Here is a 26,970-nt window from a genome sequence, read left to right on the forward strand (position 1 = left end):
GGGTTTTTTTTTTTTTTCCCTTCTCATCAGAGTACCTCTTGTAGATACACTCAAGGACTGATAGTTTCTTTGGCAGTTTTGGAATAAATCCTTAACTGCCCTGACACTGACTAGGGCTTTCTGAGGCTGAGCAGTGCTGCAGACTATTTTTAGGGTTGTAATGTGCCTTCTCTTAAGTCTTGGATAACAGTTATTGAACAAGTGATTAGTGAAGTTCTTGGTGAGTGTTACTTCCCTTTGCCAAAACAAGCCTGCTTTGCCTTCTGTGTAGCAATGTGGGTTGTTTCCTTTCCCTCTACTGACTGCTTGCAAAGAAGTAAATATAAAGAGAGGCAAGGAAATTGCAGATCTTAAGAGGAGGGACAGAGGCTGAGTGCTCCAGCTATGTGTGAACTCCTACCACAACTAGGCAGTGATGTTCTTTTAGGAGTGGTACCATGAACAAGTCTTCCCTGGAGCAGTAGCAGGCAGTGGGCTCTGTCCTCAGAGCCCTGTGTGGGCAGATGGGATTCCCCTGCCTCTACAAGTACAAAGAAGGAGGCACCCCCTGCCAGGAGAGCCCTGTCAGGGAGGCTGATGTGAGTCCCTGTCAGTGGAAGGTGTTTGTGCACAAGTGTGTGTGGGAGAGAAGGGACCAGGCTTGTTTATTCACTGCAAACCTTTGACTGTCTTTAGTTGGTTGGAGTAGCTTGTGGTGTCCTCTCCAGAACCCAGCACATTTCCAGCAAACCCCTGAGTCATGCTCAAGTCTCACTTAGTCTCTTGACTTTAAGGTCTGGCTGACAACTCAATTCCATGGTCTGCAGTTATTTATTTATATTCTGCTTTACTGCTCTCAGCTTTGCTGTGATGTTCCAAGCTGCAGAGTGAAATACAAGTCTCGAAGTAAATATAAGCTCAGTGAGCTTTGCTGGCAAACTGAACCACCCAGGAGCTGTCTTCTCATTCCAGACTAAAGCTGGTTAATATTCCTGATAACATCCTTGGAGGTTTGGCCTAGACTCCACAAGCACAGTTAGCAGTAAACATGCACCAGCAACACAGCTCTGCTAAGCACACAAGTTTTACAACTCCTGAGTGTGGCAAAGGCCATGTTACACCCCTAAATGTAATTACTAACTTTACTGTTAGAAGTGGAGATCATTTATTGTACTAATTTTATTCCCTTCTTAATTTCTATACCTTATTTTCCACAGGTGAGTAGGAGATCCCATATTCACTGTATCTGTGTCTTCCATATGCTGTAGTGTGTTCCTGCTCCTGAGCCACGCACTGTGGAATTCCTGTGCCCTACTTGATTCACTCTTAAATAGAAGCTGAAAGCCAGTTAAAAGTATCTTCTTGCTGTTGTAACAGAGAAAATCTTTTTATAGAGCAAAAATATTAATGTTCTGAGGTTAGTGACCAGCTAGTAGGGTGGAGCAGGTCGTTTCTGGTCCCTACTGGCTGTGTATTTAAGAGTGTGACAGTAGTTTAATTGCATGAGGATATAAACTTTTTCTCAGATAAAACATGACTGATGTCATTTCCCTGTGATGGCCTTAGGCCCTCAGTAACCACCCTGTTGTGGTGTGCTACCAAAGCTAGAAGCCTTTCAGGTTGAGGGTTTATCCCAGTGACACAAAGATGTATTTCTATTTTTTTTTTCTTTAAACATAACCAGAAATGCTGTTTGCAGCTGCATCCTCGCCTGAGTGTGAAGCATGTGATTGCACTGTTGTTCTCTGTGAATCAGGTGGTGTCTAAACATTTTGTTCTGATGCTCTGACAGACCCAGGGCAAGCCAAGGAGGCTCGAGCCCTGTGCTGTGGCCACAAGCTCCTGGTCACAGGATATGGGAACACCTGTGCAGTCCCTCTCAGTTTAGACTGACCTTCCTTGGAAGGACAGTGTTTGTTCTGTAAAGTCTCTCTCTCTCTCTCCATTTGGGCTGCACTTCTTGATAGCTTTTAACTCAGTGGAGGGTTGAGGCAGAGAACTGAAGCAACCAAAGCTGGGGAGGGGGGAACACTGAAAAACTTGGAATCCTAAACTCAGGTCTTAGCTTGCAGTGGGATGAGTTCCCAGTGAGTACCGTGGGGAAGGAGCTGTTTCTCTTGATGTGCAAATGAGCAACGAGTGCAGGTCCTCGGTGCTGTCTCGACATCTGTCTGTTTACTCTGTATTTCCAGTTCTGAGGCAGAAAGCTTTTATCTGCCCTGGTCTCTTCTTATGTCACTGTTTCCAAAATACAAGTGATAGATACCAATCTAGCAGTAAAGGCAGGGCCTGGCAGAGGAGGAGGAGGAAGTAGAAAGCATCAAGAGTTGGTGAAAGCTGTTTGTTCTGGTGCCCTGTTGAATGAGACGTTGGCACCAGTGCTCCCTCTGGGATCAGGTGTGTGCTTGTACCTTGCTGCTCTGGGTCCTGCACGGCGAGTTTCTTGGCTGTGTTTTGCAGAGGGTGGGGGTAGAGGTGGTGGCTTTTCAAGTCTGCCTGAATGCAAATAAATACCTGAGAAGACCTTTAATGCAGTGACAGGTGTCTGCACAGAGGGAACTTGGTCTGACCTGTGTGGAGTAGGGAAAAGGGAGGAGTGAGCAGAGGAGCCCTGGGCTGGGTGAGCGCTGAGCCCGAGCACAGCACTCCTGCTGCATCCCATGCTGTGCTTTCTTGGCTCCAATAATGGCATTAACACCAATCAGCATGCAGTAGGACAGTAGGATTTCTTTCCCTGTGGGTTGCTGAGCTGTTCAGTTCCCCACTGGTGTGTGCAGATGTTCCACTGCTGTTTGCAGAGCGACAGGAGTCTTTGTCCAAGGCGTTGGTGGGGATTAATCACTGCAGAGGTTTGGGAAGTTTCATTCTGTGCTCCAGCTGTCCTGGCTAGCAGTCAACTTTATTTAACCTGTTAATATCTGAGAGCAAGGCCCTGAGTGTCTTCTCCACATGTGGAGAGCAGGCCTTTCTTTTCCTGGAATCTGCTGGCCTGTGAAAGGCTTGCAATGAAGAAAGCATGGCTCTGACTGTAAATAAATCCTTTCAGATTCCAGTTGTACAACCAAAGGAATTCAGCAAATTCCTATTTTTCTAATCATGACATGCCTTCATTTTAATGCTCTTCTGACTGGCAAATCTCATCTTACACTGCTTTGAAAATAACGGGCAAGAAGTTGTAATTCTGGCTTGCAAGCAGCTGCCGTTGTGCTCCTTACAGGTGTCAGTGCTGTGGCTTTGGCCATGTGGCTGCAGGGACCCTGCATGTGTCCACTCAGGAGTGGGGAGTTCTCCCCAAACCTGTAGCTCTGGGTTTCTGTGGGGTGTTGACTCAGCCCTAGGTCTGCCTGGACCTATTTGCTCTTGCATTTGCTTCCTTACCTGGAGAAAACCCTGCATCCTGCAGTGCTCACTGACTGTTTGGTATCTGTGTCTATAAGTGGAAAAATCTGTCTAACATTCCACCTCACCAAGTGTCTGGCTCTCACTGCTAGCCCATCGCTCTTTGTAATTTTATAACTGCCTAAGAAATTAAATCTGTGTTGTGATAAGTATTCTGTGTCTTCTTCCTTTTGTTTGCTACTTGAAGATGGAGCTGGATAAGATCAGGGTATGGCTATGTGGCTCAAACAAAGCAGCAGCAGTTCTGAGCCCTCAGCAGTGCTTTGTAGCTGCTCTCCACAGACACCGTCAGCTTGGGCTTTGCAGGGACTGGGAAAGGACAAGCTGAGTTTTTCCTGGCACATTTTGCTTGCAAATGTAATTTTCCCTCTTGTTCCTCTTTAAAGCTGCTCTTCCCAGGACTTGCATTTGTGTATTTTTCTCATGCTGCTCAGGTGAGTTTGATAAGTGCCTTTATTCCTTTTTTATTTTTTTTAATGGGATGCATCTCAAGCAGTACTTTCATACCCAGCCCACTCCCTGTGCTGTCGCTCCAGGCTTGTTGCTTCTCTCATTCAAGCCCTGGAGGAAGATGTGGAGCAAGCCCTTGCAGATGGGAGAGGAGGCAGCTCCTGCTTCTGAATCCTTCCTCCTGCAAAGCAGCGACGAGAGCTTTGATCGGGGTGGACAAGAGGAGCCAAAGCCTTTCTGCTCCTCCTGGCAGTGTTGGAGCACGCAGGATGAGATGAGGGTGAGGCTCTCCCTGTTCTCCTGTGGCTGCTTCATGGTGAGGCCTCCGCTGAGGAGCTGCAGGCGCTGCCTCCCCTGATCCAGCTCTGGAGGGCAATGCTGCCCTGTGCTGCTGCTTTGTGCCTCCCTTTGCTCCAGGCAAAATCGGCTCTGCTAGCTCAGATGAGTGTCTCTAAACTGTTCACTCGGCTGCTGGTGATGTTTCCCTGTCTCTGCCTGGAGCAAACTGAAGATCTGAGCTGGATTCAGGCAGTGGCAGTGACTTCCATCTGTTGTGGTGATGCCAACAACTCCTCTGTCCCTGTGTCCCAGCTGGATAGAGCCATCCAGACCCACTGATGCTTCGAGAGGTCCAACAGCCCCTCTGCTTCTGCCCTAGGGGAGCAAAGCAGAATATTCCCCAGTAAGCATGGGGAAAATTGTAAACAGTGGGTCACACCCAGCCCTGAAATAGGCAGCTGTGGTTGCCTTCAGGACAGCAGTTTGAATTCTGTATGCTATTACTGATTTTGGCCCACTGAGCATGAGTTTCCAGGGAAGGGACTGAGCAAGCCCATGTCCAGTTATTTATCTTATTACAAGGGTAAACATGGACCTGTGCCTCTGTTCCTCCTCGGTTTTCTCTTGGTACTGAGTAGGCTTTTGGCTTTAGCTGTGATGATCTGCCCAGTGGTCAGGCCCTGACAGCCTTCAGTATGCAGGGCCTGAGTCCAAGGTGAAACAACTGAGCAGAAACACAATCCTGGTGTGAACAGCCCCACTTGGGCTGTGGCTGAGCTGAACACACTGCTGGGAGCAGAGGAAGGGGTGAGACACCAGCAGAGCAGCTCACACTGCCCCTGGCCTGACTGGTGTGCAAGGTGGATGTAGCATCACTCATTTTTAGAGTCAGTGGGCAGAAAGGAGGAGCTGGAGCTAGAGGTGAGCCCCAGCACCACTCTGATCCTGCCCAGGCTTGGGAGCAGCTTGTCCCCCTCTGCAGCACCCACCTTCAGCTGCTCTGTGAACATTCACCTCTCCTGTGCCACATCCAACCCACACCAGTCTCAGACAGGCCTTTGGCAGAGGCTTTTTTGGCTAATTAATGAACTATGAGCTAATTGAGGGCATTGTGCCCAGCTTGCTGGAGCTGAGGACAGCTGATGCTGGCTCCTCCAGCACTGGGTTATGTTTTGGGTTTGGGATTTTAGCAGAGCTCTACTAAGTTAAAGGTTAAAACAAAAAATTTGGAAATTGTTGTATCTGGCTAAGTCCATAAAGTAAGCTAGAGGGTTTGGCAGTATTTTGGTATTTTGGACACTGTTTTGCAGGGGCAAAGGAGAGACTTTTTTCTCCACAAGTGCAGTCTGGAGCTGGGGAGCACCGAGTGATGCAGGGGCACGGATGCACTTCGTCCATGTGATCAGATCCACCTTGGCCACACGGTGGGTGCAGAGTCACTTTTGGGTGCCAGCTGGTGTGTAACTCCTCAGCATCTCCCTTGTCACTGCTGTCCCCTCCTCCCTGCTTGAGGGAGGCTGGTGACACCATCAGCCACTGCTTCTCAGCAGCTCCAGATCGGGGCTGATCATTTATTTTATCTGAGGAGGGCAGGCAGAGGGTTGGGCCAGAAGCCTGGGCCTGTGGCTGCTGAAGGGAAGGCTTCTAGGGGCTTCTAGGGGGGCTGTGCTCTGCTCTTGTGCAGCTGCTGGATGGAGCTGCAGGGGCCTGGGGCCACAGAGTGTCCCTGTCCCTTCCTTGGGACCATCCCAGCCTTCTGTCCCCAGAGCATTCATGTTCTTTCTTCCCTTCCCTGGTACCATCCCAATCTTCTTTTCCTGGAACATCCATGTTCTTTCCTTCCTCTCCTGGAAGTTTCCCTGCTCCTCCCCTGGGAGCATCCCAGCCTGCATGTTCCCTAGCAGCATCCCAGTCTTTTTCCTCCCATAACATCCCTACTCTTTTGCTGGCAGCATCCCAGCCTTTTCCCCTTGGTGCATCCACACTCCTTCCCTTATTTACTCCCAAAACATCCCTCCCCCACTTCTTCAGCAGCTCTGCAGCACCTTCTGTGCGTGCTGAGGGCACCTGCCTTGCACTTGTGCTTCTTGACCCAGAGCAAAATGTGAGAGAGGGGAAAAATACTGATCTGTTTGCCTTCACCTGAGCCAAAACTGCTGGGGGAGGCAGAGGGTGCTTGGCTGCTGTGAGTGCCACGGGCTCCTGCCTGGAGCTTGATCCGTGCTGGGAAGAGAGGACTGTGGTGGGGCCAGAGCAGAGTGGGTCTGGCTTTGTGACACTGCTCTGCTGTGTTTTCCTGAGCAAATAATGCTGCAGCTTTTGGAATTGGGCCCAAAAAATTGAGTTCTGGCAGGGGAGGGCAAAGCTCTGGGCTCCACCTGGCCCCACATCCTCTGCTGTTGGCTGAAGCCTGGAGCAGGGCTGGTGTGAAGGGAATTACAGACCCCCTGTGTCCCCTCTCTCTGCACCATGGGACACAGGGCTCTCTGCTCCAGGTGTCCCCTGAGGAGCCCCCTGCTCTCTGTGGGCACCAAGCACGGTGAAATCGTGCAGAGCATCTCTCCTCTCCTTACCCGAAAACAATTTTGGAAATGAAAGCCGGGAGACAGAGCCAGGGACGTTATCTCACCCCTTTTTACCGTTTCAGATAGGAAACAGCCTTTCATCTCTCCCAGGGTGAAAGGCAATTTGCATTTCAAGAGGTCAGGACGAAGCTTTTTCTCTTCACCATCCCAAATTCGTTATTCAAAGTCTATTTGGAAACAAAACAACACATGCACGGGAAGATGGCCTCTGCAGGCTCAAATTAACTGCTCCTGTCATCCCTGATTTCCCTGGCTGCTTCTGGAGGATGCTGGATAGAGGAGGAGGCGCAGGTACTGCTGAAGACGTGAGTGGAGCAAATCTGTGAGCTCCAGGGCTCGGGGGTCTCCCCTGGGAATTGGGGGGACTTTTCACCCCCCTGCCCTGCCCAAGCTTGGCTTGGAGAGGTCAGGTCCCTGAGGATAGCTCCAGACCCACCTCCCTGCAAACCCTGCTCCCTTCCAGCTCCCACACTCGCCTGGGCTGGGACCTCAGCCTGGCTCCAACAACCCAATCCTGCCTCGTAAAAACTCTCTGGCAGCCTGGAGCTTCACTGGGGCTTGCTGGGCTTGCTGGTGCTTTGTTTTCTCAGCTGCTGCCTCTGCCCTCACTGCTGCCACTTACTGATATCAGAGTTTGCATTAGCAGGTGCAGCTCTGGGATATTCAAGTACCTATAAAGAGCTGTAGCAACGCAAGACATTGCTGGAGGCATCAAGGCCGTTGGTTTCAGGGTTTTTTTCCCTTGGTTTCAGGGTTTTTTCCTTGGTTTCAGGTGCTTTGTTTTGGTTTTTTACCTTGCATTTAAGGGAGATGTGAGGACGGGTAAAGCGGCATTGACTGCATAAAAAGCATAAGTAAAAAGTGGAGTAAAGGGAAGGAGAAATAAATAAATAATCCTGTTTATTAAATGAAACAGCTGGGTAGGGAAAAAAAATGATCTCCGGGAAGAAAGCAGCTCCCTGGGCTATTTTTAGCTCTTTTGTTTCTCCCCCCCTTTCCACCCCCACCCTCCTTGCACAGTCTGAGGGTTTGGTGCATGTCAATCCTGCTGTTCTCCCTCACCTCCTGAGTGCCAGGTGATGTGCTCTTTTCTTATTTTCTTTTTTTTTTTTCTTTCCCTCTCCTTTTTGTGCATCTTATTTATAGCAGGGAGCTGGGGGAAGGGCAGCAGCATCAGGAGAGGCCGTGCAGGCATCGCCCTCGGTCCTGGCCGGGGAAAGGAGGGGGCAGCAGGGGCTGAGCCTCTCCTGCAGCATCCAGGGGCTGGACATGGTCCTCTCTCTGCTCCTCGGCACATCCTGGAGCTGCTGCAGCCCCCCGAAATTCCCTTTGCCTGGATCTGGGGGCTCCAGCAGCTCCAGGGTAGGGGCCACATTTGGTGGCTCCTCTCAGCTCTTGCCCCAGTGGGGCTGGAGGAGCCCTGGATTTCCATTTTCCTGGATTTCCATCGAGTCTTTCTCCCTCTAGGCACCATCATTCCTAAACCCATCCCAGCGAAGCTCTCCACTACCCCCAGGCACTCAGCCCTGCAACCTTCCCCTTTCCCAGCCATCCCTCCCAACTCCCACACCTCCCACCACCTCTCCTGGATGCTGCTGCTGCCCCAAGGCCCCTCTCCCCTCACCTCCTCTGCCACCAGATCCCCCCTCACCGAGCATCCTCGTGGGCTCCCATCTTTGTGCCTTTATGGAAGAAATACATAATTCTTTTATTATTCAATTAGGGGTTTAACACACAATCAGGTGATCGCTTTAAGAGGATTTCCTATAAGGCAGGATTTGAATAACGGGGCTATGAGTAATATATTCCCTTAACTGGTTTATTCCTTTATCAGATTTTTTTTTTTCCCCCTAAGCACTTTAATGCATTTACTTTCCCATTGTCGACACTTTTCTCCGAGCTCTTCCTCCCTCCCCGAGCTTATGCAAATCCCCCGTAAGGCGTTTAATGCGCCGTGTGTGTCAATAGTGCCCAAATCTTCGCGGCAGCATTAGGCTTCATGCATGCCCCGGCTGATTAAGAGGGGTGGTGGGGCCAGCCTGGCTGCCCAAACCCCCTTCCAACCCCCACCGTGGGGCCTCTGCGCCGGGAGCTGCATTTTTGCAGAGAAAAGGCTGAGCTGAAAGTAGCTTTTCTTCTGCAGGGTGAATGGGGAGCGCCGGGCTGACCTGCCCGCCGCTGTTTGCTGCCCTGTCGCTCAGATTTCGGGCGGTGTGGAGGTGTTGGCTGGCAGAGGGGGATGGCTCTGGGTGGGATGTGAGCGGAGGAGGAAGAGGAAGGAGGTAAAATCACCCCTGAGCCGGTGTCAGTGTTGGTTTGTGCACACACAGCCCAGCCTGTGTGGCAGTGGATGCTCAGGGTGCCGGCTGGAGCCCTGTGGGAATGGCTCGGGCATCACTGGCAGGAAAAACAGGGGTTTGCCCACTTTTTGTGCCACCAAGGGCTGAGATCATGTTACCCTCACCATGCTGCCCAGCCTCCCCCTTGCTGTGGGTTTGCTTCCTCTGAGGCAGCCCTGGGGTTTGTTTTGGGGGGTTAAACAGCCTTTACAGACACGGGGTGTGATGTACCTGGGCACTGGGCGAGAGGCCTGGAGCCCGGCTCAGGGGGATGTGTTTGCCTGCTCACCTTGGTGCAATGTTCACTCTGACACCTGCAGACAGTGCTGGGACACTGGGGAAGGGGGAGCCTGGGGAGGAGAGCAGCAGCGATGAAAGGAATAGCAAAAAAGGGTTGGCCTGGAATTCCTGGTGTTCCCACTGCCTGAGGGTTTTGTGGCTGCTGGTGAAGCCTTTCGTGAGAACAGCACGGGGGAAACACCCCCTCCAAGGGTACCTGTCACCATTTTCTCCTTCCAGAGAAAGATCTCTCTCAACCTGTGTCTGCAAACAGCCCGGTGAGTGGGAGAGGGCTGGACCGGCCCTTCCCGGCGTTGTTTCCTCCACGCCCACCACTGATTGTCTCTTTTTTTATCCCCCTGCCGCTCTGCCTGTGCGTGCAGCAATTATGCAAAGTTGCAATCAAGGAGCTGAATTAGGAGCTCATCTTGGATTAATTAGTGATGGATGCAAATCTGTTCCAACAAAGAGGAGCGAGGGGAGTGCAAAGGCCATGGGTATCCTCCCAGGGTTTCTCCAGCTCTCCCAGGCTCGTTTGAGGGCAGGAGGGATGCAGAGTAATGCCTTGCAGGAGAATTGGGGCATCCACATGAAAGAATTTGGTTCTTGGCCTTGGGACAAGGCTTGGGCGCCCCAAAGCTGATGCTCAGTTCAGCCCCTGCATCTCCCTGGAGGTTTTAAACACAGAGCTTTGAGCTTAGAGCATCTCCTCCCACCCCAGCCTTGCTGCAAAGCTTGGGGAAAAACCAGTTAATCCCCGCGGCCTCCAGTGCTGAGCTCCTGCCAGCGCTGGGGATTTCTGTTTGCCTGCAATCGGATTGTGACAAACTCCTCCACTTGCATTGAACAAATTCCCTGGCTACTCCCCGCTCCTTGCAGGCCCCAGTAATCCCCTGAGTGTGACTCTGGCCAAGAGGCAACATCCCTGATTAATCCCCGGCGTCTCCGTGCAAAGGCGCTGCTGCCGAGGATGCTCCTGGGGCTGGCACGACACGCTCGGCCGGCGCGGGGAGCAGAGCCCGGGGAGGGATGCACAGGATGCAATGCTGTTTAAAGGAGCTTCTCCAAGAGGGGATTGCAGGCTTGAGAACAGCCTCTTCTTCCCCTGAAGTGGAAAAGATGGATGTGCAGTGCTCCCGGGAGCACTGAGCCGGGGAAGGGGGGTGCAGATGTTTCATCCCTTTGCCTGCCCCCCCCTTAGTGTCACCCACCCCAGCTGGTGCACAGAGGGCACCCACTGGGCACAGAATAACCAGGGCAGGCTGGCAGGGTGAGCACGGCTTGGTTAAGGAGCTCCTGGCTCATGGCTGTGCCCACAGGGATGGGGACAGTAGGGACAGCCCATTCCCATGGTCCCCAAGAGTTTAAAGCCTTGGCTTGAGGCTTTTGGTGTGCAGACAACTGAAAGGTCTTTCCTTCCTCTCCCCTCTGCAACAGCAATGATTAATAAAACCTGACTCGGCTGGAAGGGCAAGGAGAAAAACAACAATACAGGACATTTCTGGAGACGGTCCTAATCCAGCATCTCGGAGCCAAATGAATCAGCAGCTTCTTATTCTGCCGGCAGGATTAGTCAATGTTCATCCAGGTTCCTGGGAAGTGAGGTGAGGCTCTGCATAGCAAGGAGAGAGGTGGCCACAGGGTGTTGGCTGGTTCATGGAGCCAAGCAAATCCCTCCTTGTAATCCTGCAAACATTGCTGGGATGCACCCACTGGTGCTGGGAGCCATGGGACAGCAGGGAGAGGCAGGAGAGGGGGAGAAGGAAAAAATACCTCTAAAAATCTGCAGTGTGGGTGAAGGATGAGGCTGTTGGATGTGGAGTGTGGGGGAAAAGACTCAAGGCTGGGGCTGTGTGTAAGGGGTGTCCCTCATGCCACAGGGACCAGCATGCCTGGGACAAGGAGCACCATGCCTGGCTGGTTTTCCTGGCTGTTAAAGTGGGTCAAGCAGAAACCCAAGGAGCATCTGAGCTCGGCAACCTTGAGCCAACTATGTGGAAGCTGAATTATTCAGGGCCAGCTTAAAAAATTGAAGAGCCCAGCAAAACTCCAGGAGAGCACAGCCCCTGGGACCCCCATACTCTTGTCAGGCAGAGGCAGCTCAGCCTGCCCATGCTCAGGGGGCACCTTGGGCATTTTGGGATGGGGGGACAGTGTTGTTTGTGTCTAATGCTGCCCTTGGGACTGGGGAAAGTACCCAGCAAAGTTCACCCTGATGGATTTGTCTCCCTGTAGAGCTCCAAGCTGTAGCAGTTTCCTTGGGTATCCCAGCATGGCTCTGTCACACCTAGAGCAGGAGCAGTTGGAAGGGAACACCCTTGTCCCCTGAAATGGGGATCTCTTGATTGTGTGGCTTTAGAGAGGAGGCTAAAACTTGCTCTTTGCCACCAGGTGTTTGGTTGTGGCATCTCCCCATGGCTTGGAGAGCACCACATCCTCTTGGGAGCTGAGGTGCTCCCCTCAACTTGGTCATCTCTGGAGGACAACCCCTGCTTCTGTTGCTGGGGCTTTGGAATGGGGAGAAGAGCTCCTGGGGGGAATCCCTGTGGTGAGTAATGCTGCCTGGCGAGCGCTGGGAAAAGGCGGGTGCCCATATGCTGCAGCTCATTCTGCTCTTTTCGTGGAGCACTCTCCCAGTCTGGGTGCCAAACTGCAGCACACATGGCCAGGGAACCCCCACCACGCTCACCCCCGGTGGGTTTTCACATTCCTAAGGTTCCCTGAAGAGGGTGATGGAGTCTGGTGTAGAGCAATGGGATGTACCCCAAGGGGAGTGAGGTGCTTTGAGATTTTATGGCGACGCTATGAAATTAGAGCTGAACAAATGTGCCAAAGCAAACAGCCCAAAAAATCCCCGTTTGCACCAGAGGGCCGAGCTGTGCAGGTGCTCAGCTCAGAGGGGAGCAAGGAAGGCTGAGCCCCAGCTCCAGGCCGTGCTTGGCACAGCAGTCAGGTGCACTTTGAGCCAAACTCCGGCTATTTCAGCCAAGGAGAAAAGATGGAAATTTCCACCTGGCCTGTTTTCTTCCCTGTGATGGATTTACAGGAGCCCCTTTCCCCAGCCCCGCTCCCGGCAGCAGGAGGTGGTGCAGGCGGCCGTGTCTCTCATTTCCTCTGGCGGCCGCAGCAGCAGCAGCAGCGCATCCCCGGCCCCACACGCTGATTTACACAACGCAGCATTTATTGACTGCTAGAAGATTGTCATTCACAGCCCGGCGCGGTGCAGCCGCGGGCTGGAGCAGGGATGGTTCCTCCTCTCCTTTCTGCTGCCTCCATCCTCACACACTCGGGGGGCAGAGCCCAAGGATGGTCCCCCAGGGCTCTCACCCAGCTCGTTGGGAGGGGGCACCTGCTGAGTCCCCCCTCTGTGCCTTGCTACTCCTCGAGATCCCCGTGATGGAGCCTGCAGCCTGGTCCAGCTCACCCAGCCCAGGAGGGGTGGGGACACCCACGAGTTCCCTGCCTGGGTCACCCACCCTGGGGACATGTGTTTTCTCCCTGGACAGAAATCTACACTGCCCCATGTTGCTGGTTCCCTTCCTCCTCTACTTCCATTCCCTGGTTTTGGAAGGGAGCAGAGACCCTCCTGGGCTGTTTCCTCAAAAAGCTGGGGGATTGCTGTGTTCTGGTAACCAGAGCTGCCTGCCATCCATCCATCCATCCATCCATCCATCCATCCATCCATCCATCCATCCATCCATCCATCCATCCATCCTGCCGTTTGTCCACCCATCCATCCTGATTCCATCAGCCCCTCTTAGACAAAACCCTTCACAGGGCAGGAATGACCCTCTCCCTGAAAACCTCATGCCCTGAATGAAATTACCGGGGCTTTCTTCCTAATTAATCTCTCTTGGCAATTAGCTCCGGACCTCCGAAATCCCTCCAAGGCGCCTCTAGCCGGTACCTATAGGCGGTACCTACAGGCGGTGCCTATGGATAGGGATGCGGGCGAGCGCCGGGAAAGCCTCTCCCGCGGCCCGGGGCCGGGGGGGGCTCGAGGGAGGAGCAGGGGGCGGGCGGGAGGCAGACCCGGGGGGAGGCAGACCCGGGGCCGCCCCCGCTCCGCGCCGCCGCCGCCGCACTCGGTGCCGGCCCCCTCCCGGCGGAGGCTCCGGTATGGCGGGGCCGGGGCCCGGCGGCCGCCGGGGCTGAGCGGGGAGGGCCAGCGCCGGTGCCGCAGAGCCGCCGCGGCGGAGAGAGGTAAGAACCGCCGCGACCTGTTGTGCTCGGCCGGGACCGCCGGGGAGAGGGGGAAAGGAGGGGAAGCCGCAGCTCCGAGCCGCTGCCCGCCCTGGCCCCACTGAGCATCTTCCCGGCTCCCCCGAGCATCCCCCGGGCGCGGCCGGGGCCGCGCTCCGCCCGGCCGGGAGCTTCTCCTTCAGACCGGGACGTGGGTTACTGAATTGCCCCCGTTTATGGCTGGCAAGATGTCGGGGGACGCTTTTGCCAGAGCAAAGACCGCTTTTGTGCCCTAACAGGAGGGCTGCGGTGCCCGGGGGTCGCGCAGAGCCGGGGGGCAGCGGGGCAAGGGCTCCTCTCGGGTGAGACCCTCACCCCTGCCCGCGATGGAGAAACGCTCCCACCCCCACACTGGGGCCACAGGGGCGGCAGGGTGTAAATCCGTAGGGGCAGACGGATGTAAATCCAGCGGGAGGAGAAAATCCAATTTACGGCAGCGCAGGGACGCTCGGGGGAGCGAGGCGGAGAGTGCCGGAGGCTGGTCCAGCGCCGCGGCTGTGCAGCGCATCCCGCATCCCGCCCCGCTCCCGGCCCCGGCAAGTTTGGGCCACACACAGTACGTACGAGGCTTTTCCAGCTGGTATGTTCTCCAGCTGGGATTCCTGCTAGGGAAAAACCCTGCAACAGGCTTCCCGGCGTCCCGGGAGATGCTTCCCACTGGGTTTTATTCCTTGGGGGGCAGCAGGCACAGGAGGGTGTGGGTGAAGGGGATTGCAGACAGCTCCCCTGGGAGCAGCAGGGCGGAGCGGTGCTCCCAAGACAACGTGTCCTGCTGGGCTGTTCTGCTCTGGGAGGGGGGGTATTGGGGTGAACCCCAGCATGAGGAGGGAGGGGGACCCCATCCAACCCCCCAGCAATGCTGTGACCTCAGCATAGCCCAGCGGCCAGGGCAGTGCTGCCCTGTGCACCTGCCCCTGCAACAGAGAAGCATTTTAGGCTCCAGGAACTCACTCACAGGGTCTGTGGGCACCATGTTTGCCCCCTCCTCAGAGACCTCCAGCATCCAGCACATGCTGGCAGCTGGAAAACCTCTGCTCCTGCAAACGCCATGTCTGGCAGGGAGACCAAAGAAATCACTGCCATTGATTTTTCCTCCCTTGCCTGACTCAACCTACTGCCTTGGAGGAGATTTTTTCACCATCACCACCACCCCTGGATGCCAGGGAGATCTGCAGGAGGTGGGCTGGGGGCAGGCAAGGAATTCAGAGCAGCCCCCTGGGGTTGAACCACAGGGATGAACCCTGTTGTGGATGGCTCCAGTGGGGTCACTGGAGGATGTTGAGTATTTGGAGAGTTCATTTTGGGGTGCATTTGGTGCAGCCCCTCAGGTGTGATGCTGGGGACTCTCTGGCAGGTCTGTGGTGGCTCTGATCCCCCAGAGAAGCAGATCTGGAAAAAGCAGGGTCAAATCCCCTCCCCTCTCTGAAAGCTGCAGGAGTATGTCTGCCCAGGCCAGCAGTTCTGCCCCAGCCCCAGGCACCAGAGATGCTGAAAAGGGCAAAAAGCAGAGCAAATGTGCTGCCTGCAGGGAGCCGGGGCTTCCCGAGGCAGCAGGGACCTTCCCCGCAGCCGCCTTCCCTGGGTAGATTCCATCCATTAATTTCTCTAATTGCTTTTGGAAATCACAGTGGCATTTGTCTTTGGTAGCATCCCAGGGAGGTGCTGAGCCAGGCTGTGCCTCAGTGGCTCAGTGGGTCCCCCATGGGCACTGCTTACCACCCCAGAGCCAAAGTTCTGCTCAGAAGGCCGGTGGATCCCGTTTGCCTGGGGGAAATCATCTTTCCAGGTGGAAAAAAACCATCAGAACTGTGAGGTGGAGAAGGCTCAGGGCCACCCGCATGTCATTGTCCCTTACAGACTCCTGGCATCACTCGGAGGGGACCTGTGCACGCTGGGGGTGTCACTGTCACTGCTGTCCCTCCTCCCAGGGGGGCCAGGATGGGCTCGGTGGGAGCCGAGCGTTTCAAGGAGCTGAGCCCGGCGGTGACCCCGGAGGGGAACGTGGTGATGAGCTTCAGCTTCGACAGCTACCAGCTGGAGGAGGACGAGCTGCAGCGGGGCAGCCAGGCCAAGGGTGTCCTCACCTTCATGGAGCCAGGTGAGGGCAGGCATGGCCCAACCTGACCCGCAGCCAGAGCCAGGTTCCTTGCTGGTTTCCCACCCACTTAGGAGCTTCCTGAGATGAGTTTAATAGCCACAAATAGCCTGAAACACCACAGTATTGCCCACTACCCTTTTTCATCCGTTTTTGTACCCATGTGAGCCACCAGCACATCCCGTGACAGTGGGCTCTGCAGGCTGGCAAGGAGTTGAGGACTGGTGCCCTGGTTCTCCTGCCGGGCTTACCCCCAACCTGCAGCTTCATCTTTCTCCTTGCAGGACTCAGGGGCACTCCTGGGATTCACCCCAGCCCTGCTCCACATCCTGAGACACCCTGTCCACCTCCACACCCACCTCTGACCCTTCCTGCGCCTTGACTTGTGCTGTTACCTGCACTGCCTGGCTCTCAGCTTGTTTAGCTGCAATTAAAACTCACCAGACCCCCAAAGCCCAGATGTTTTCCTGCCTCCTGGGTCTCCACTGAAGTGTCTTTATTTAGGGAAGGAACTTTTCAGAGCTGGGGCTGTTTATTTGTACATCTACAGGGAGCTGAGCTGTTTCATCGCCTCAAGGCTGAGGTCTCATGTGGGTCCCAGGGGTGCAGCAGTGCCCCTGTCATGTCTTTTTCTTTCTTTCCTCTTCTGGGACAGTTTCTGAGGACCCTGAGCCCCAGGATCGATACCATGGGATTTATTTTGCCATGCTGCTGGCTGGGGTGGGATTTCTCCTGCCCTACAACAGCTTTATCACCGATGTGGATTACCTGCACCATAAATACCCAGGTAGGTCTGGAGCAGCTCCAGCACACCCCTGACACTCCAAACCTGGAGAGAGCTCAATCCCACTTCCAAGGGAGCTGAACTCCTGTCCCCCCCATCACCTGCTTCTCTCCAGGGACCTCCATTGTGTTTGACATGAGCCTCACCTACATCCTGGTGGCCTTGGTGGCCGTCATCCTCAACAACGCGCTGGTGGAGCTGCTGAGCTTGCACACCCGGATCTCCGTGGGTGAGTGGGGTCCCTGCACCCCCAGGCAGTGCTGTCCCCGTGCCGTGCCCCTGCCACCACCTCTGTCTCCTCCTCACAGGCTACCTCTTCGCCCTGGGGCCCCTGCTCTTCGTCAGCATCTGCGACGTGTGGCTGGAGCTGTTCAGCCGCAGACAAGCCTACGCCATCAACCTGGTGGCTGTCGGGGTGGTGGCCTTTGGCTGCACAGGTATGTGGCAGAGCAGCTGGGCTGGGACATGGCAGTTTGGGGAGGGAAACAGCCCCATCCCTGAGCCATGGTCTCTGCGGACAACCTCCTGCTCTGCTCCCTACAACCCTCAGGTCCCTGCCCCATCCCATCCACCTCTGTCCAGGCATTGTGGGACTGGTCAGGGGCACCAGCACCAACCTGTGTATTGGTCACTGACACCACTGATCTGGGCCACCATGGTGGCATGCCAAGCTCCTACACCTGGTGGCCACGCTGGGTGGGAACAGACACAGTGGAGCATCCAGGGAGGGGAAAAAAGGCCCTCCTGCTTTTGGAGCAAGGAGGCTGCTGGAAGGAGCAGCTCCCAGCTGGCACAGCACATGGGTTCCCTCTGGGATTTCTTCCCCCTTCCCGGAGTTTCGGCTGCAGCAATAATCCCTCCTTCTCCCCTCTGTGCCTCTCTCCTGAAGTGCAGCAATCCAGCTTCTACGGCTATACGGGGCTGCTGCCCAAGCGCTACACACAGGGAGTGATGACAGGAGAGAGTAAGTACCCACAGCCACTGACCTTGTCCACAGCCCACCACATGGACTTGCACCTTCTCCTGGGGCTCCAGTGAGCCACACCGGGGTCCCCACTGGCCCCAGCACAGCCAGCAGATCAGGGATACCCCAGGGTGCTCCCCAGCAAACCAGGGAGTTTGCCAGTTTCTAAGTCCCTGCACTGTCATGCCAGGCTGGGGGTAGGGATGTCTGCCAGGAGCTTTATCACCCCAAAATCACTGCTGGTGACTCCTCTATACTGGGAAGCATCCTTTCCACCTGGTGGGGGGTGATGAGGATCCCTGAGCTGGGATTCAGTGGGGCCCAGCACCGACAGCTCCCCCGCCCCACCAGGCACCGCCGGGGTCATCATCTCTCTCAGCCGCATCTTCACCAAGCTGCTGCTGTCGGACGAGAAGGAGAACACCGTCATCTTCTTCTTCATCTCCATCGGCATGGAGCTGACGTGCTTCATCCTCCACCTCCTGGTGAAGCGCACGCGCTTCGTGCGTTACTACACCGACAGCTCCCGCCAGGGCCTCCCCGAGAGCCGCGGGGCCGGCGAGCCCAGCACCGGCTACCGTGTCCACCACGACGTCACCTCCGAGGACGTCCGATTTGTAAGCCAAGCGTGGGTTTCTCTGCTGTCCCCCGGGGTTCTTTGCCGCTGCATCTCAGCACTGCTGTCCCCTCTCCCCTCATCCAGGAAAACCGGGAGCAGGGGCAGCCGAGCTCCCCGCGGGGCAGCCCCGGCGCCGAAGCTGAGCTGGCTGGGAGTGGCACCTACATGCGCTTCGATGTCCCTCGGCCCAAGATCAAGAGGAGCTGGCCCAGCTTCCGAGGTGAGTGGTGGGCTCGGGGGAAAGCCATGCCTGTGGGGTGGGATAAATGATTGGTGACCCAGAGTTATGGGGGAGAAGCATCCCCAAGGCTGGAGAGGGACTTTTGAAAAGGGCATGGAATAGCAGGACAAAGGGAAATGGTTTCAAACTGATAAGGGGACAGGATTAGATGGGATATTATCCAGAAATTCTTCCCTGTGAGGGTGGGTAGGCCCTGGCACATGCTGCCCAGAGAAGCTGTGGCTGCCGCATTCCTGGAAGTGTCCAAGGCCAGGTTGGATGGGGCTTGCAGCCACCTGGGACAGTGGAAGGTCACACTGTCTGTGTCCGTGGCAGGGGGTTGGAACTGGATGGTCTTTAACAGTCCCTTCCATCCCAAAACCATTCTGTCATTCTATGATTCTATGAACCCTTTCCTAACGCTGTGCCGAAAACCATGGGGCAAACTAATTTTTGGAAGGCATCCCTGGAGATCAGACAAAGCTCTCAGGCTCTGCAAGGGGGCTGGGCTGCAGTTTTGGCTGAGCTGTGCTGCCTGTCCCTGCCAGACATGCTGCTCTACCGCTACGTCGTGTCCCGCCTCATCTGGGCCTACATGCTCTCCATTGCCATGACCTACTTCATCACACTGTGCCTCTTTCCCGGGCTGGAGTCGGAGATCCACAACTGCACACTGGGGGAATGGCTCCCCATCCTCATCATGGCCATCTTCAACCTCTCTGACTTCGTCGGCAAGGTAGGAGAGAGGGCAGAGCCAGCACAGTGGGGGTCTGTCCTCCTTTGGTGCCTTCTTTCTAAGCCACTTGGCTCCACCAAGGGTCATCTCCACCCATGGGGGTCTAACCAGTGTGAGGCTGGTGCTCACCAGCACAGCCAAGGTTGGGTTCCCACAGCAGTTGGTCTTTCCACCATCTCATCTCCTTGTCGTCCCATTTTGGGCACAGCAGGGCCCTCCCCAGCCTCCTCATCCCCCCAGCAGAATCTCTGCCCTCGCTGCAGATCCTGGCTGCCCTGCCCTACGACTGGAGAGGGACCCACCTCCTCGTCTACTCCTGCCTCCGCGTGGTCTTCATCCCCCTCTTCATCATGTGCGTCTACCCCAACGGGCAGCCCACCTTCGGCCACCCCGCCTGGCCCTGCATCTTCTCCCTCCTCATGGGCATCACCAACGGCTACTTTGGCAGCGTGCCCATGATCCTGGCCGCGGGCAAAGTGAGCCCGGAGCAGCGGGAGCTGGCAGGTAGGACCAGGCCCTCCCAGGAATCCCACGTGGTGTGGCCAGAGCACCCTGACACCCCCTGTCCCTTCCCACAGGGAACACCATGACCGTGTCCTACATGACGGGCTTGACGCTGGGCTCGGCCGTGGCCTATTTTGCCTACAGCCTCACCAGTACCTCCCACAGCAGCTGTTTCTACACCGAAACCTCCAATGGCTCCTTTACCTCTGGCTACTGAGCCCTGGGGCGGGGCAATGGGGACAGGATGGGACCTGCTTCCCACCATGGTCCCCAGTGCCCCACATCCCTCCTCAAGGAGGGAGCCTGGAGCCAGAAAGCCACCCCAGCATGGACAAGGACTGGTATCCTATTGGCACAGGGCTGTGGCATTGCCAAACGGCCTGTGCTGCCCAGCCAGGCACTGTGCAGGGCCACTGCTTGGGGTGACATTCCTCCCACCCCATGGGACAGTTCTTGTTGCTTTTGGGGGTCTCCCCATCAGCAATGTACAGCTCTCCAGTGAAGGCTGGGGATCTTCTGTTTGCGCCAAGCCATCGACAGGAGGAAGAAAATACTGCCAAATCCCAAAGGGAATAGGACCAGCACTGGGGAGGAGGGTGATGGAGGGCTGGTGAGGAAGAAGAGGAGCAAGAGAAGAAAGAAGCACTCCTTCAGTCTCCCGTGGCTCTGGGAAGGTGGGTCTCCACTTCCATTGATGGTGCTGCCGGTTTTCATCAGGAATGGCTTGAAATCACAGTCCCTCCCTAAACAAGCAAATCATATGGTTGGAGAAAAAGAGATTTGTTTTTTACTGTGTCTTGTTTTACCCCCTCTAACTGCAACAGAGGCAGGGTCTTGCCTCTCCCCACCCCACACTGTGAATCTGCTCCATTGCAAGGGGTAGGGGGGGGTCCCAAGGCTACAGCACTGCCAGTGCCACCTGCAGGCCACTGCTGAGCTTCAATTTTATTGCACAGGATGTAAGTGAAGCTGATTAAATAATTAAATGTCTTTGCAACCATGGCTGATCCTTAGCTGTGCCACACACAAGTGTATGGGTGGCACTTGACTGCTGGTGATGGGCTGGGCTGGCACACACAGGGTGGTGCCTGCTGCCTGTCTTGTTGGGTTTTGGGGTGCCCCTTGTGCTGGTCTCCGTCTTCAGGGCCCCTGTTGTCACCTGGGGTGGTTGAACGTGTCACTGGGTTACACCAAACCCCTGCCAGCCTGCAAACTGCCATGGGCAGCACACAGGAGAGGGAACAGGCCAAGAGGAGCAGAAAACATCAGGAGAAGGTGCCAACACCACGTTTTGGGACCAGCTGCACCTCGCTGTGCCAACTGGCGGGTGCCACCTCCCAGGGAATCAAGCCCAAGGAGCCAGCGAGTGCCAGGCCTGGCCCCAACCCGGCCCCCACAGCTCGGGAGGGTCTGGCTGTGCCAAGCTCTTGCCTGTATGAAGTGCACCTCACACCAAAAAAGAGCAAATCCAGCGTTTCATCCTCAGCACATGGTGCCCCGAGCACAGTGGCAGGGGGGGGACTCACACCTCCAGGCCACAAGCCCTGTCCATAAGACATCTCTACTCCAGTGTCCAGTCCTGTCCATCAGTGCCACCAACTCACACAGATGGGTTCTCCCCAAAAAGCCACCAGGCACCTGGGTTGTGTCTTTCTCCAGGGCAGGGGCTGAGCCAAAAAGCCATCATTGCCACCAAGGAGAGAAAAACCCTGCGGGGTCAGGACAAGCGAGACAAAGAAAGATGCTTCGTTGGGTTGCTTTTTTTCAATTAGATTTTTTTTTTTTTTATGAAAAAAGATCACACGGAGTTCTCCAACAAACAGAATGCCAAAAAAATTGTTTTAAACAAAACATAAACAAAACAAAACAAAAAGACAAAAACCTGGCTCTCCTTTCCTCTCGATTGTCTGAAATATCCTTGTGTTCCATAGAAGGCAGTGGGTTTTAAGTGCTTTCTATTTAACATTAGCATAAAATCTCTCTCGCGCGCTCTCTCTCTCGCTCTTTAAAATATGCTCACACAATTTGCTTCTAGAAGTACAGTACACTTTGAGCGTGGGGGGTGTGCCTGTTCCCAGATCATTTACAATCACAATCCAACAGGAAATAAAAAATAATATTCTAAACGTCAGACTGTGTTCATTTCTGCCGTTGTGGGTTTTTTTCTTTTTTTGTTTTTTATAATTTCATAATTTTTTTCACAGTTTTAAAAAGTTTATATTTATATATATATATTTATATTTATATTTATAATTAAAAAGTTGAATCCATTTAAAGACTTATAATACAGGAGGGCTAAAGAGTCTTTTGGTACATTAAAACTGTACAGGCTAGAACCGTCACTGTCCGCCGTGCCGAGGCGCCGGTGGCCCGGGGTGGAGATGGTACGAGCTCAGCACCATGTGGTTTGTTTAAAGGACGAAGGGTAACTCTGTGGGGCTGTCCCTCACCCCTGAGCCCCGGCCTCCAGTCTCTGGTATGCAGCCAGGATGGAGAGTTTCCAATCTGTCCTTGGCTTAAGCGTCTCCCCAGCGGAGCCTGGGCCGAGCCGGGCCCCGCTCCGCATCCCGGCGTTCCGTAGTGCGAGTCGGGAGTTGCAAAGATCAGTGCGTCTCTTGGAGTTTTAAGTGCAAGGATGGTGCGTCGTTCTCCTCAGGTTCTCCTCCAGTGTTCCCTCTTGCCAGGTGTAACCCTGGAGCAGCAGTGGCCGTGCCCAAAGGGAGCTCAGCTCCTCCGTGGCTGGAGGAAGCTGAACAGTGCAGTCCCTGAGCCCAAGGTGGCAGCGGGGCTCTGGCTGTGGGAGTGCCGTGGGCAGGCACAGCCGTGTTCACACACTGCCCCCATTCCCTTCAAACGACAGGCAAGGCTTCCCAGCAGCTCCACGTCTCAGCACAGGCAAGGCATGGCAGGTAAAGCTGGGTGAGGGATGCGGGAATCCAGTGGCCTCTGATCTTCTCTCCTCCAAGCACCAAGCAGCAGCATTTCCCAGTCTTTTCCTGCCCCTTCACTGCAGCTTCTCCCAGTCTTTTCCTGCCCCTTCACTGCACGCTCCAAAATGAGGTCTCATTTTGCCACGTGTCACCCCCTTTGCCACCTGCTTGCTCCCTCCTTCGCAAGGCAGAAAGGGTGCAGAGCTGCAGAGGATTCAAACTGTTCAAGGCAGTGGGAAGGCAGCATCCCAGACTGGATGTTGTCTCTTCCACCTGGCTCCCGGGCCAGAGGATTCTCTTCTGCCATCTCTGTGCTGGAGCCAGCCCTGCCCTGTCGCACTCCACATGCTGCCAGAGGGGCCTCCAGGGAAAGGGAACAGCAAAAAGGCGCTGTGAGGATCAAGACGAGGCGCTGAGAGAGACTCATCTCCTTTCTCTTTCACCCTGTCCTTCCTATAAAGAGTCATGCGAAACTAAGCAGGAAAGGGAATATAAGGACGGAGAGGAGCGCACGCAGAAGGCAAGAGGGTCCTTCCACGTGCGGGCGGCTTCCGAGTTACTGATGGGGAAAAATGACACAAAAGGGATCCCTCCTGCCGGGGGGTCCCGCTGGTGAAATGATCACGAGACCCATGTGCTTTCCTGGACCAAAAGGAGGAAGGGAGAAGTTGGTCAAGTGTCACCGTACTTAAAGCCACTTCCAGAAGAGCCTCGGGGTTCAAGCACCACCACCACCACCCCAGTGGCATCTTCCTCGAGTCCTGTAACTGCTTCCCCAACCCCATTCTTCAGCCTTCTCCTTCCTCCTTGCGTCTCTCGCGCTCTCCTGTCTGTAGTGTGACACAGAAATGAGCATTGAAAGAAACAATCATGTCGTCTGAACAGGCACGTCCTCAGGTTTGTCCCATCCCTTCCCAGGGGGTGGCATGTGTCCCCTGGGCAGTCAGCAGATGACAGGAACCCCGTCAGTGTTGAAGATCATGCCCGTGGTGGGCTCGTAGGTCCCTGCAAGGTAGTAGAGGTCCTCACTGTCTTGGTATTTCTTTGTCTTTAGCATCTGCTCATATTGATCCAGACCAACAACAAGACACTTGTGTGAGATGGTCTGGACATCATTTTCATCCACGTGAGAGGACTGGTAGAGGGCTCTCTGCATAACAGGAAGAGAAGGAAGGAGGTGGGAAAAAAAGGAGCCATTAGATCACACAGCATTTACAGCATCATCTTCAATAAGCAGGAAAGACACCCATCATAATGGGATAGGACTCAGCTAACACTCAAGAACATCTCACTCACCCCAACAGCCAGCCCAGGGGAGGGACACTGGGAATCTGCACAGGCCCATGGACAGCCTGAACAATCCCTCCAGCCCACTGAACCTGGCTTTCACTTGGCTCCCACTAATGGGGATGCTGCAGCTGCCAAGTGCACATACAGGGAAATATGGAGGCCAGGAGTGTGTCATCCTCATTTCAAGGATGCAAATGCAAAGATGGGTGCTGGATACCAGCTCCCTGTTCTTCCCCATACCCAGTACCTGCAGCTACTCCACCCTCCCAGAAATACCCATCCCAAGTCCTGGGCACTGCAGACCTGGCAGCTGAGGCAAAAAGCAAGAGCCAGAGAAGTTTGGGGGTCATTTCCCAGCAGTATTTCTTTTTTACAGGGTACCCAACATTCCTTCCCAGCCTTCTCCCAGTCTCACCAACCTCCATAAAGTCCTTCCTCTGGTTGGATGCCTGCAAAGCTGTGGCCAGACTCCTGCCCGATTTCTGATCCCAGCGCTGTGCCCAAGAAGAAAAGAGGAAACAGAAATGATACCCTGGTGAATTTGTTGTTTTTCCATGCCATCACCTCCTGCCCACCACATGTGCTTTTGGACCTTCAACCCCTGACCACTGCCACTAGGAATAAATCCTGCTGTAAACCAGCTGCACACATGTGTAAAATTCAGTGTTTCTGAGCACCAGGCCTATCCTTACACATTAAAGACTTGATCTGGCTCTTGACACTTTTTTTGGACCCACACAAAAGTCTTTATTTCCTAATACAAAGAAACCCACCCCTCCCTTCTTCAAGTGGCCAACACTGGGCTTGCCCACACCACAGGCAGCCCCCACAAGATGATAGAATGGGGGGTACCAGTAAAAAACTGGGCTTTGGGTGTTTTCCTCATCGTTGGAAACAAAAGGGAGCACGGAGCTTTGCAGCCCTCTCAGCAAAGGAGACCAGCCTACCTTGCCTTCATTGAGTTTCTTCCCAGGGTTTGTTTCTTCTGGGTGATAAAACCATTTGACTCGGACCACCATGTTGTTGCCCCAGGATTCCCACATGCTCTGGATCCGGCCAATGTAGGGCAGGTTGGGGCGGCCGGCGGAGAGGAAAACCGCGCAGTCTCCGATGCGGATGATCTCCTTGCCCCGCACGATGGCCTTGTAGAACAGCTTCCTGGCCTTCCCTTTCATTCCTCGTCTCTGCCAAGAGAGGATCATGCAAGTGGTCAGCCAGGGATCACTCACATTTTCCCTACAAACCAATGTTTGCCATGTTTGTCCCGCATGCATCCCTTTGCTGTTGGCAGTATTCCCACAGGAATTGGGGCAGAGGGATGCACCACACAGAATGGCTTCCCCAGCACAGTGAAAGCCAACCCCCATCTTCCTGCACACTGGACACACCACGCCAGCACTTCCACCACCCCAGGAAGAGGCACCAGAAGGCAAAACCAGTGCTGAGCACTACGGAGCATTTACCTGCGTGGGTTTCCCAAACCACTTCCACAGCTGCCGTGCTGGGAGGAAAGCAGCGATCTTGGGCCTGTTCTCCACGGAGGGCAGGCGCTGGCGCTTGGCCAGCTCCTTGGTGGTGGGCAGGTGGATGCCCTCGCGCTTCTTGGGCCGGCTCTTGTTGCCGCTCTGCGGCGCTGCCGGCTGCTGCGCCGGCTGCTGCGCCGGCTGCTGCGCCGGCTGCTTCTGGCTCTGCGGGTGGGAGGAGGCCCGGGATTTCCCTGCCTGCTTGGTTTGCTTGGGTGGGAGGGTTTGCTGCACCGAGGAACTCGGCTGGGCCTCAGCTACTTCGTCGTCAGAGCTACAGGAGGAATCTTCATCCGTCGTGGAGGAGGAAGATGAGCTGGAGCTTGATGAAGAAGAGGTTGATGAGGTGGAGGAAGAGGAGGAAGATGAAGATGAAGACGAGCTGCTGCTAGAAGAGGAGGAAGAGGAGGAGTTGGAGGAAGAGAGAGGGGTAGATGCTCTTGAGCTGGCTGAGCTGCTGTCCTGGGCTTCCCCGTGGTTCTTCTCAGCCTCCTCTTCTCCCTCTGACTCCGAGCTGCTGTCACTGCTGTTGCTCTCAGACTCCTCCACACCGGCTGGAGCTGCTGCCTTTTCTTCCTGGTCCTTCGAGGCAGCAAGGCTCTCTGCTGAGGCATCAAACTTTCCTCCAAAGCTAGCAGGGGAAGGGTCTCCCTCAGCCACCTTGGCTCGGGAAGATTTCTGCTTGCCCTCCACACTCACTGCAGCAGAATAACCCAGCCCCAAGAGACTCTTCCCATCTCTACGACTGGCCAGGTTTGAGTCCTCCAGCATCCTCATCGCCTCCTTCATTTTCTTTGTCTTTGGAGACATCACACCCTCATGGTCCAGCTTGATCAGGATTTCATTGTCATGCTTCCTCTGAGCCTTGACCATGGTGCCAAACTCTTGCGTCTCTTCTGTGGGCCGCCCTTTCTTGGCCTTGGCTTTGGACACCGAAGCATCGCTGGATCCAAAGGCCGCCAGCGTTCCTGGGAGATCGCTGTAGGGCTCCGTGCCCAGGATGCTGCCAAACACAGCAGGCTGGTAAGAGGGTTGGGGGGGGCTGTGCAGCTTTGTGGAGATCTTCATTTTGCTGGCTTTTGACCGCTTTTCCTCTGTGGGAGCAGGAGAGCCTCCAGTCGGCAGCGGTTGCGATTTTCGTGACCCCTTCATGCTTGGCTTGCTCAAGCAGGCCGGCTTCTCTGGGACTGAGGAGGTAACAGGTGAAGACTCCACCTGATCCTTCTCTTCAGGCAAGGCAGCCTCTTCTGCAGAGGGGAAGAAACACAAAGACATGATGTTATCTCTCCAGATGGGCTTTATTAGCTCAGACACAACCAGACACCAGTGCTGACTGGTCTCTGGCCAAGCATGGCTTGTTCCTGCCTGCTCAGGTACCCCCAAAGGAGCACAGGGGGCGTCCTCACTGCTCACTGAACAGCCTGGCCTGGTGCCAGTACTTGCGAGAAGTGATGGACAATGCCCAGGGGTGCTGCTTCAACTTCAGGAGAACCAAACTACAAATCTCCTGTACCTCTGGCTCTATTGACAGCTGCAGAGATGCTCAGCTGAAAAAAAGACTCTGCTCCACATCCCTGACTGACAGAAGGAGGCTGTCACAGCACAGGCCAGCCTCTGAGACAGCCTCCCGTAAACTGTAGCCACAGCAGAGTGAGATGCATGGGTACTTTGCACTTGAGCAATACATCCATCCTCACCCAAATCCCGTTCCAAGCAACAGCTCTGACTTGGGGAGAACAGTGGGGAACTGTGC

General features: G+C 54.9%; 2 protein-coding genes across 6 annotated transcripts in view; one reads left to right on the plus strand and one right to left on the minus strand.

Annotated features, from left to right (window-relative positions):
• The first annotated feature begins 13,394 nt into the window (after positions 1-13,394).
• SLC29A4 (solute carrier family 29 member 4) lies at positions 13,395-21,600 on the plus strand. Its single transcript, XM_059861709.1, has 11 exons — positions 13,395-13,513; positions 15,410-15,650; positions 16,303-16,434; positions 16,547-16,660; positions 16,740-16,868; positions 17,321-17,395; positions 17,747-18,012; positions 18,099-18,234; positions 18,783-18,970; positions 19,234-19,474; positions 19,549-21,600. Exons 2-11 carry the CDS (start codon positions 15,491-15,493, stop codon positions 19,689-19,691), a joined length of 1,584 nt encoding a protein of 527 aa, XP_059717692.1. The 5' UTR covers positions 13,395-13,513; positions 15,410-15,490; the 3' UTR covers positions 19,692-21,600.
• TNRC18 (trinucleotide repeat containing 18) overlaps positions 21,229-26,970 on the minus strand; it is a 54,297-nt gene continuing 48,555 nt past the window's right edge. For all 5 annotated transcript variants that reach the window (XM_059861706.1, XM_059861707.1, XM_059861708.1 and 2 more), the window contains 4 exons: positions 25,158-26,464; positions 24,642-24,878; positions 24,114-24,188; positions 21,229-23,554 (listed from right to left, as the gene is read on the minus strand). In XM_059861706.1, the coding sequence (XP_059717689.1) occupies positions 23,348-23,554; positions 24,114-24,188; positions 24,642-24,878; positions 25,158-26,464 (1,826 nt within the window). In that variant the 3' untranslated portion in view covers positions 21,229-23,347. The remainder of the gene's footprint in view (positions 23,555-24,113; positions 24,189-24,641; positions 24,879-25,157; positions 26,465-26,970) is intronic.

The sequence above is a fragment of the Haemorhous mexicanus genome, chromosome 17 (genome assembly GCF_027477595.1).
Source record: "Haemorhous mexicanus isolate bHaeMex1 chromosome 17, bHaeMex1.pri, whole genome shotgun sequence".
NCBI lineage: Eukaryota > Metazoa > Chordata > Aves > Passeriformes > Fringillidae > Haemorhous > Haemorhous mexicanus.

Excerpts from the sequence above, each read along its gene's own strand:
- SLC29A4 (XM_059861709.1), top strand. The coding sequence starts at position 15,491 with ATGGGCTCGGTGGGAGCCGAGCGTTTCAAGGAGCTGAGCCCGGCGGTG. Across the intron at positions 17,396-17,746 it reads GGGAGTGATGACAGGAGAGA|GCACCGCCGGGGTCATCATC; the intron begins GTAAGTACCCAC and ends CCGCCCCACCAG. Across the intron at positions 18,971-19,233 it reads TCTCTGACTTCGTCGGCAAG|ATCCTGGCTGCCCTGCCCTA; the intron begins GTAGGAGAGAGG and ends CCCTCGCTGCAG.